The sequence below is a fragment of the Tetrao urogallus genome (assembly GCF_951394365.1).
Source record: "Tetrao urogallus genome assembly, chromosome: 7".
NCBI lineage: Eukaryota > Metazoa > Chordata > Aves > Galliformes > Phasianidae > Tetrao > Tetrao urogallus.
The window spans coordinates 11,849,091-11,859,727 of NC_136820.1; the positions used below are offsets into that span (position 1 = coordinate 11,849,091).

The 10,637-nt window shown below is 42.1% G+C and overlaps 1 protein-coding gene across 1 annotated transcript in view; it reads left to right on the forward strand.

Moving 5' to 3' along the window:
• TRIM71 (tripartite motif containing 71) overlaps positions 1-10,086 on the forward strand; it is a gene marked incomplete at both ends in the record, with an annotated part of 50,030 nt that extends 39,944 nt beyond the window's left edge. The window contains 2 exons of the mRNA XM_079538505.1: positions 6,380-6,514; positions 8,635-10,086. Of these exons, the coding sequence (XP_079394631.1) occupies positions 6,380-6,514; positions 8,635-10,086 (1,587 nt within the window). The remainder of the gene's footprint in view (positions 1-6,379; positions 6,515-8,634) is intronic.
• Between the last annotated feature and the right edge of the window lie 551 nt (positions 10,087-10,637).

Here is a 10,637-nt window from a genome sequence, read left to right on the forward strand (position 1 = left end):
TCTGCCTATGTAAGGGATCAGAGTTACCTCTATAGAAGGATTGCTCTGCCTGCACAGGTGCACTCCACAGCTGCCTATTGCATCCTACATCAGCTACTTTGCAATGCACATATAAATACTAAGTGAGGTCTGGAAGGAAGGTAACACAGTGCTTCAATTGGTAGAAGGAAAATCTGCACAGGAAATGAATTTGCAAATATATGTTGGTAGTTAGTTAACTTGTGTGTTAACTTGTGTAGTATCTAGTACTGTTACGGTATTAGCAGTAGTTTTCCTTTAGTAAAGAGCCTTTGGACAGGGAAGGCATAGTACGAAGCTACTTTGTACTACAACTGTCCAGTTTAGTCAGCCTCAAATGCTTTCAGCTGGATAGTCAACACTTCTATGTTAGACTTAACCACCAGGACTTTATGTTTTTTGGTTAGACACTGGCAGAAGTAAGCTTTCTCAATTAAATGTGCTTTTCTCTCAAATGTGTGCTACGTAGGAGCTGTCCCCTCATCATTGCTTATTTTAATAGATGACTATTTTGAGTGGGATCTTTTAAATTTTGTTGTTAAATCTGTTAAGTCTTATCCTCTGAAGGGGAGTGGTCACAGTCAATGACAATATCTGCTGGTTGTTTTCCTGCAGTGCTACAGAATTTCTTTGTACTCTAGGCATGTTTCGAAGTGTAGAGTATGTCTCAGAGGCTGGTTGTTTTGGAGAATCCCTCTCTGTGATGTGACAACTTTGTGCCTCCCTAATAAGTGAGAATAAATGACAGTTCTAACCCTTTTTTAGGTGAGCTTGTTCAGCCTGAAAGGAGCAGCTAATTTTACCTGTCCTGAGTCTTTGCACCTGTGGAAGGAAAAAAGTATTGTGATGGTTTAGATATTAACTGTTTCAGATACCTCCCTTTGGCTTGTGATGTTGTTACGTATGTCAGAACATTAAGCACCAAAGTTTTGGAGCTGGATGGCCATTTTAAAACCTCACGTTAACCCCAAACCTTGCAAAACTTAGCTTCCCTGGTTTGTTCTAAATAAAACTATAAGGCTCTTCAGCAGTATCAGAAGCATTCAGAAACGTCTAACATGTCCCAAGAATGAGCAAGAATGAAGGGATTATTCTAGTCTAGAAAACCTCAGTAGCTCAGTGTTTTGAGTTTCTCTAGGCTGCCCTAGACAAGGGCTTGTCTGTTAGTAATTAAATTATTGCTTTGGCCTTTAGGGCTCTTAATCATTTAACTGGTATGGACGAATCATCTAAATAGTGACTGTCTCTTGGAGTAGAAACCAAAAGAATAGTGTTGAGTACCACTCTGCTAGTACTGCATGCACGCTTTCATGCCTGCTTGCTCCTGGGTTTACTTTGCTCTTTTATCTTTCTTGTTCTCTGGCTGTTCTTCTGGAGGCTCCTGCTCTTGTGAGTTGACTACTGATGGACAGGTAAAAGGTGGGTGGCCTGGCATTGCATATATAACTTAAGCAAATAGCTCTTGAATTTAGTTCGTCCAGTTCTGCCCTAGGCCAGCTACTTTAAGAGGAAGTGCAATTGGGCACTTAGTGAGAAACAATCTGTAAAATGAATGGGGCTGTTCAAGAACTGACTTTAAACAAGGCCTTTTAATCTAAACCACTCTACAGAAAAAAGCTGGTGAGCAAGCTGATCTATGATGAAGCTGAGGAGTTAGTAATCTGTGTTTGCATATGTGGAGATGGGGAATACTGCAGCTCAGGGCAGGCTACTGCCTCATTGTCATCAGCAACAGCTAGAAGAAATACAGGTTTTAGAACTGAGGTGCTTGAATGGGAAGGTTGATGCTGTGAACCTGCTACACAAAGGAATTTTGGTATAGAAGAGCTTGTGCTGGGACAGCATAGCTGTAAAGCTGTGTTTATCCCAGGGAGGAGACAGCACATCAGCATGCATTTGAACAAACTCTTTTTTAAAGCTTGGAAGCAATCTAGAGAATCAAATTCCAATACAAGCTGCAATATGAGAAACATAGACTTGAGCTCTAAGGAGATGATTGAAAAGTAATATGGTAGTAGTAACACCTCTCCGTGCAACTGATTCATACTGCTGTATTTGTAACCTTCTTATAATAGGCTAGGAAAAAGATACTCCTGACGTGAAAACTTGGGGATGAATGAGGAGAGGAGCTCAGAGTGAAGGGAAGGAAGTGGGCTCTGAAGGGCCTTGCAGGAGAGAGGAAATCAAGCCATAAGTCATCTGGCTGGAGAATATCTGGTTAACCAAAGTTGAAGGCTTTTAGGAATAAATGTTTATTTAAACTCTTCCTGTGGCTTTGGTAGCAAGATTGTTTTTCAGGCTGTGACGATTGCCATACATTAAGGTACATTTCAGTTTCAGGAGTGACAGACCAGATGAGACTTCAGTGACTTAAGATGCTGAAAAGTAAAAACCTCCCTCCTCAAAGGATTTGGAACTCCTCTAAAACAAGTAGTAAGCCTGGCAACATGAGGCTTGGTGGTCAATCTTCTTGATTCTACAGCAATGGAGAGCTTCTGTTCACCAGTGCTGCTCTGGTCTTGCCCAGAATCATGCATTTCTAAGCCTATCCCTAACGTGAGAACTTGCATTTGTGTAACGGAGTGGTGAACTGATCCAGCTAAAGAGACAGCTTCTCACTGGAATTGCTTTTTGGCCGAGTCAACTCTGTAGGCTGGCTCATTGCAGTCTTAAAGGGACTGGTCGTGCCCAGGAATGGAACAGAAACACCCGTTTTATTGCTTGTAGGACCTCTTTCTGAGCAGACTCATCTCATTAGAAAGCTATCCGCTTTGCTCAGGTACTTTTCTCGCATTTTCAGTGGCTTGAAGTGATTCACACGAGGATCTGAAAGCTGAAGTTAATGAGGTGGAGTGAGACAGAAGTGTTCCCTTTTGATACTGACAGCTTGTGCTGCTGGCTTGTTTGTACCTTAGGAAAGTACACACTTAGCTGTCTTCTTCTAAATTTTTTTCCAAGGAGTGGGCCACAAACTGAACGTAAATCTGTTATGATGAAAGATAGATGGCTTCTTCGAAATGTCATGTTCTTAAAATACATCTATACATGTGTAATTGTATATACGTATGTGTGTGTATGTAATCTAATGCACTTGCATAACAGTAAAGCAATGAGTGCTTCCTCCCATTTGGGGTTAATTTGCAGGTGAAAGTGTTAAAATACAATTTGATTTGTGTAGGTCAGTTGTCTTTTTTGATCTGAGCCCATATCTGCATGGGGTATTTGGCAGTGCTTTGCTTGAAATGTGGAAGCTTGCAGTGGGGTCTGGTCATTAGCTGAATGTGGAAGAAGAGACTTATCTTCCAGCGTCAAAGGCTCAAACTTTGCTGGTAAGGAGGGCCATCCGTTAAGGCAGTGCCTCTTTTTCACAGAAATTGTGAGGGGAGTTGGTATGATGCAGATGAGGTGGACCTTGAACACCCTTCTTGCTAGAAAGGAAGGGAGACAGCTAAGCAATTTTTCTCCAGCAAAGTAAATGCTCGGTTGTCTTGAGCACTGAAGGATGCCCTTCAGTGAGAGTTTTCCTGTGGGTACTTCTTTCTTCAGGTATTTCTGCTTTGTGCCTTGCTTTAATGAATTCCTTAATTTAATGTACAAGCAGATAGTTATCAGGGAAGATGCATTTTTACACGTGGCACTGTCCATACTACTTCTTTACCTTAAACTTTAGGCAATAAGTGAGAAAGTGATTTTGTTTGCCTGACAAGAGCTGATCTCTCCTGTAGCCCTCCCTGTGTCAAAGCACTTTTAAATTCTTTAACCACCAGAAGTGAGAATATTTTAGTTTGTTTCCAGTTTGAAGTCTGACCGTTTAAATTGACCTAGCTACTGTGATCTTTGCTATGGCCACGCCAATATTGCAATTAAGCTGATTAATCCTGATATTCATACTGTAACTATACTTTGTGTAAGGTTTGCAGTTAATTTCTCTAGTAGAGGAACAGTAGGAAACTTTTATGATGCAGAAAACTGGCTGTCGTGGCTGAGTTGTTTTACCTTGCACTGAAGCAAGTAATTGGAAGAATCCTGAGAAACCAGCCCTCTATCGTTTATTATCCTTATTATCAAGGAACCAAAAGCAAACAATGCTTATGGGCAGAACACCTTTCAGAATGTGGTGGAAGAAGGCTAACCTGAAATGCAGAAAGTTCATTCATTAGTTCATTTAATTTACTTCTAAGGTTTGGAGAGGGTCTGCCAGAGAATATGCTTCTCAAAGGTTTTTCCTCTGCCCCCCTTAGATATCCTTTAAGAAGGATAAACTTGCTCTTAAATTCCTTAGTGTTCAAGGTTTAAATCTTCCATACAGAGGTAGGGAGGTATGTATTTCAAGTTCTTTATCCATTATCTGTGGAAGGACCTTTTTTTAAGCAGTTAGTTAAGCTTAACATTGACGCTTTGTGATACGTTTATAGTTAAACAGCCTTTACTTTCATGGTGATTCCACACAGGGCTGTGTTTACAGCAGTGTTCAAATACATAATTCTAACATTCTGCCTCTGCATTTGTATTCGCAGGCTCTTCTCTTTGAGACTTAAGTTGGCCTTTTTCATTAACTTTGCTGTGTGGATGTACTTTGCTATGTGGATGTACTTGTTTAATTTGGGTAGAATCTGCAGAAACCACACAATGATACCAGCACCTTTACAGTTGCTCCATATTAGTCTGTGTTTCTCCTTCTGGCTGTAGCTTTCATTTAAAAAAAGCTGGCACTAGTGAGAACAAGTAGTGTTGTATCTAGAAAAGTACACTTAAATACTTCATAGGCACATTATAATTAAGCCAAGACGAAACTATTAATGTTTTTTGTTAAGTCAAAGTTCAAGTTCTTAATGTCCATTAGAAGATGGGACATCTGGAAAACTGATGAAAATTGAAATTGACGAGTCCTGCTTTGGGTCCCTCCATAGTCAGCCCAGGTATCCAGAAACAAAACCTAAAATTTAGACTTCTTGCTACTTCTGGCTCTTACAGTCAGCTCCTCATTACTTCGTGTTATACATCAGTTGCCCTGTCAGAACCACTGTAGCAAGATAACTACTGTGAGTTTCTTGCAGAAACAGGAGGCAGCTACAAGAAAACTTGCAGAGGTGTCCTGAAGGACACGAGGAGTCCAGTACAACTTCGCTCTTCACTTTTTACTCAGAAGTAGCTGAAGCATATAAAATGTACGACTCAGTAGGCGTAACTACCTTGAGGCTTCAGCAAACTCTTTTGATTTGTATAAAATGCCCAAATTAAACAAGACTTGCTCGTTTAATAATCCTCATTAAATACTTAGCAGTCTGAGAGTGCAGATAATGTTGCATGCTGTAGTCCTGTTCTGCTAATGTGTTTATATTTGTATGTTGCCTTTTTGGAGTAGATTTATAGAGAAGAACAGAGTGTTCTGAAATGGGCTGGTAACTGTAGCTAGTGACAGATATCTGCTGGACTGAATTCCATTCCATCATGAGAACATACTTGTTTGCCACAGGGAAGCTTGATTTGCAAGGTTTCCATTTGTTGTGGCTCTCAAACACATCAAGTGCACACACTGTCATTACTTAAATTTTACTATGGTGGAGTATTGGTTTCAGTCCTGAAGTTGGCAAGATACACTGCAAAGTCGTTTCTTCATTTTTGGCAACACAAGGCTGTGGTGAAATCCGTAATAGGATGGAGAGCATCTTGTCAGTCTTTTGGCTCCCAGATAGTCCCAGGAGTGCATAGGTGCAAGCTGCAAATAGACAACTGCACCTGCCAACAGCAGGAGCCACAGTAGTTGTTACTGGATTGGTAATGCATAACTGAATCAGCTGGTTTCCTGAACACAGCTCTTGTTCTCCAGTTTCCCAAGCATGTTAGTTAGCTAGCCTTTTCATCTACAAACACTGGAAGGATGAAGCTGGAATGAGTGTTGAACGGTGCCTTTTTTAAAAAGGATTACTGGTGGAAAAAATCATCTAGTGCTTGACCAGAAAAAGGAATGCTGCTTCTCAACATTGTTCCTAAAAAATTGGCTTTCAGAGGACAACTTCTATACAGGAAATGCCTGCTGAACAACAGCAGATTTATTGTGGCAGAGCTGTGACACCCTGCAGTAATTGGAAAGTGCAGGAGATTTGCATGCTCCCAGAAGCTGTCCTTTAATCCCCTGTACTGGTGCATGGTACAATGAAGTCACAAGCTCTGTACAGTAGATTTGCTTATACATATATATATATAATCAAGCCAATATTTGGGCACTGCTGTATGAGATGGGTGAAGGCCTAGTAGAATCTAAGAAGTGTTACTTTATGCCTTTTCCTAAAGGTGTAGTTAAATTAAGTAAGCTCTTGCAGATTTGGTTGAGCACTAAGTGTATTATTTTTCTCTCCAGTTGAGTATTGAACAGGCCCAGGCTGTGGCAGAGCAAGTTGAGATGAAAGCGAAGGTGGTACAGTCTGAAGTCAAAGCAGTGACTACTAGACATAAGAAGGCCTTGGAAGAGCGAGAGTGCGAGCTGCTCTGGAAGGTATGTACCTAACACTGTGCTTTGTACATTTGATATTGGAAACTTGTACACTAAGCAGAAATGCTACCATTTATGGTGAGCTCATTGTTTTCTAGGGAGCAAGTTGCTGTGTTCTGCCTCTAGTTGGTTTTATTTTGAAGGATTTCTTAGCCCTATGAAAAAGCTTTTTTTTGGTAGGAAATACCGTGTCCTTAGGCAAGCTCAGCCACACAAGTAAGGTGAGCGCTCCCCCTGCTGGCTCAGCAGCGGTGCATCACATCTCAAGTGCTGAGGTCAAGATGTCAAGAGATAGTGCCATCCTGATATAAATTACTTCTCTCCCGCCTTCTATCCTCTTGAAATGTTAATTTTTTGGTGTATGTGTTGCCAGCAAAATGACCGTTATATTGGTGAAGTTATTTCATGGAACCACACTAGTTAAGTGAGATTAATCTTCTGAAGGAGAGGTTTGTATTTATCTTGTTCTCTTAGTACTGACATTTTTACAAAAGTTGACTTCGTAGTTTCTATAATTCTAAGGCTGCTTTTCTGAGGTACTCACATTGAGGGAAACAAGTTCACTTTCCACTCTAAGCCTTCCCTAAGTAGCTCAACAACCTTTTCTTTTGAAGTATCATATATAGTACAGGAGAAGTAAGAGCTATTCCGAAGCTGTTTGTATCTCAAGAGATTGAATATGTGCTTTAAAGGAAGGCCTGAGAACAAGTTCTCTTTGGGTTATGAAACATTTTAAGAAGGAAAAGTAGTTCTTGTCAGCACACGCTGTGGAGGTGTGAGAAATCATTCTAACAAAAGCAAGGCAATTAAATGTATATTAAGGTAGCGTGAAGAGTGCTAGTGTATTATTTTGTGTAACAAACCTAACTAACATCCAGAAAGTAACTGTGATTAGTAATCTTTTGGAAACAGGTGATCTTAATGGGCTATTGAAAGAAGCATCTCTATTTTTTTTAGAAGCAGCCTTTAAAAAAAAATGTGTATATATATATATGAAAAGACATTCTTATACATCTGTTAGCTAGTCAAAGGACTCTTCAGACAGCGAGTTGTCCCTCAATGAAATACGCTAGTGATATTGTTCTGTAGCCAAGCAAGTATTCAGAAGTGAGGAAATATATTTTTCCAACAACAAAACAATTATGTTTCATTAATTTTGCCAAAGGATCCAGAGTGATTTTTCACAAGTAAAGACAAACACGGTCATGTAAACACAAACGAACAAATGCAAAACAAACAAAGCCTGAAAGCAAACAAACAAAACCAACCAACTGGTTTTGCTTGATCTACAATTGCCCAAGAAGGGACTGGCAGCTGCCATCTGTGTCCTTTGAAGTAGCATTATATGGCATCGTGTTTTAAAGCAGTAGTTCAGTGTGGCTGCTGGTATTTGTGGGAAAATATTAAAGCAATTGGACCCTAAAAATTCCAGGTGTCTGGTATTATCCAATCACATGGAAGCACTTTGGACAGCCAAGGGAGTGAGGAGAGCCCATATCCATTAGCTGATGCCAACTCTTAGGAGGCTAAGAGTTATGTGATAACAGCCTCCTTTCTGAAATTGGTCTCAGTTCTCTTTTTAGAGCAGCCTTGCCTGGGAGCTCGCAGTTACCTCTTTCCTCTCCAGAGTCATTAAATAAGAAGTACCTTGTGATGGTCTGTCAAGTACTCTGCAACTAGAAGGCAGAACAGCTTTTAAGGAAGATAGTCATTATTAGCTACTAAAGAAGCAAATCTTCTTTTCAAATGGAATTTTGATACAGCAGTTCCGTGGAGCATGAATGTGTGATTTTTAACTGAGGGACTGGAGAAAATAATCATCTGAATTTGGATAGATAATTGCTTTTCCTTGTTTCTGCTCCCCTGCATCAGGGTTTCTAAAGACTTGTCGGACAGTTCTTGGTCTTATCATGTCTTGTATCAGCATGCTGCAACAAATGTATGACCGCTTATGTAGAAGTGACATTGGGATGAGTTTTGATGTTAAATGATAACTGTTGGTGATTGGTGGATGGTTGGACTGGATGATCTTGTAGATCTTTTCCAACCATGGTAATTCTATGATTCTGAGGGTCGTCTTTTCTGACATATGCTTTTTTCCCCCACCCCTCATCCTCTCCCAGGTGGAAAAGATTCGTCAAGTCAAGGCTAAGTCGCTCTATTTGCAAGTTGAAAAGTTACGTCAGAACCTAAATAAGCTGGACAACACAATTAGTGCTGTTCAGCAGGTCCTGGAGGAAGGTCGTACCATAGATATTCTTCTGGCCCGGGACCGCATGCTGGCTCAGGTGCAGGAGCTCAAGAATGTGAGAGGCCTTCTGCAGCCCCAGGAGGATGACAGGATCATGTTCACACCCCCTGACCAGGCATTGTATATGGCCATTAAATCAATGGGCTTTGTTAGTAGTGGGGCTTTTGCTCCTCTGACCAAAGCCACTGGGGAAGGCCTCAAGCGTGCACTGCAGGGCAAAGTGGCCTCTTTCACAGTTATAGGCTACGACCACGATGGTGAGCCTCGCCTTTCAGGAGGTGACATGATCTCTGCAGTGGTAATGGGCCCAGATGGAAATCTGTTCGGGGCAGATGTCAGTGATCAGCAGAACGGAACCTACCTGGTCAGCTACCGTCCACAACTAGAGGGAGAGCATCTGGTGTCCGTGATGATGTGCAACCAACACATTGAGAACAGCCCCTTCAAAGTTGTGGTGAAATCTGGGCGCAGCTACATTGGCATCGGGCTACCCGGGCTCTCGTTTGGCAGCGAAGGAGACAGCGATGGGAAGCTCTGCCGCCCCTGGGGGGTTAGTGTAGATAAAGAAGGCTACATCATCGTGGCTGACCGCAGCAATAACCGTATCCAGGTGTTCAAGCCATGTGGGACTTTCCATCACAAGTTTGGCACTCTGGGTTCCCGGCCCGGCCAGTTCGATCGTCCCGCCGGAGTGGCCTGTGATGTCTCACGCCGAATCGTCGTGGCTGACAAGGACAATCATCGCATCCAGATTTTCACGTTTGAGGGGCAGTTCATTCTGAAGTTTGGGGAGAAAGGAACAAAGAATGGGCAATTCAATTACCCGTGGGACGTGGCCGTCAACGCAGAGGGCAAAATCCTGGTCTCCGACACGAGGAACCATCGCGTTCAGTTGTTCGGGCCCGATGGTGTGTTTCTGAATAAGTATGGCTTTGAAGGGGCACTCTGGAAGCACTTTGATTCCCCCAGAGGTGTGACTTTCAATCACGAGGGCCACTTGGTAGTGACAGACTTCAACAACCATCGCCTTCTGGTCATCCACGCAGATTGCCAGTCAGCGCGCTTCCTGGGCTCGGAGGGGAGTGGGAACGGGCAGTTCCTGCGCCCGCAGGGAGTGGCGGTGGATCAAGAGGGGCGCATCATCGTGGCCGACTCCAGGAACCACCGGGTGCAGATATTTGAGTCCAATGGTAGCTTTTTATGCAAGTTCGGCACTCAGGGAAGCGGCTTTGGTCAGATGGACCGTCCTTCAGGTATAGCTGTCACCCCTGATGGCATGATTGTTGTGGTCGACTTTGGAAACAATCGAATTCTCGTCTTCTGATCTGCGTTTGAATTTGGAAGAAACTGTCTCAGGGAAATTCTTCTAAGAGAAAATGAAAAAAATACAACGTTGATTCAAACCTACCTCATCTTTAATTTTTTTACAGATGAATGTACTTATCTTTTCTGCAGGGAGTGAGCCTGTAAAGTTAAATTCTATCTACCTCATTGTCCTCCCTTCCCTCCCCGGTTTCTCTCCCCCCTCCCCATCCCAACACACTCGCAGTTCAGAACATTTTACCTCTCCCCTGATGGGGCTTCATGCACAAACATGTGTTGCTGTGCACATTAGGTGGTTTGTGTGGTGAATTCTGTAGGCTAAGCCAAAAAGGCTCTATATCACTTTTTTTAATGGAGAAAATGATAGTAGATATTTGTAGAGAACTTGTGTTCCTGACCATACTGCATTTCTGTGGGTGGGGACATGGGAGGGGGGATATATATATTTTTTTTTTTTTGAATTGCTGCTGCAGCAGAGAACTTTTTCCTGTTCTCCTTTTTATACCTCAGTGTGTTTGATTTACTGGTGAGCACAGCGTTTTGTTCCCAGAA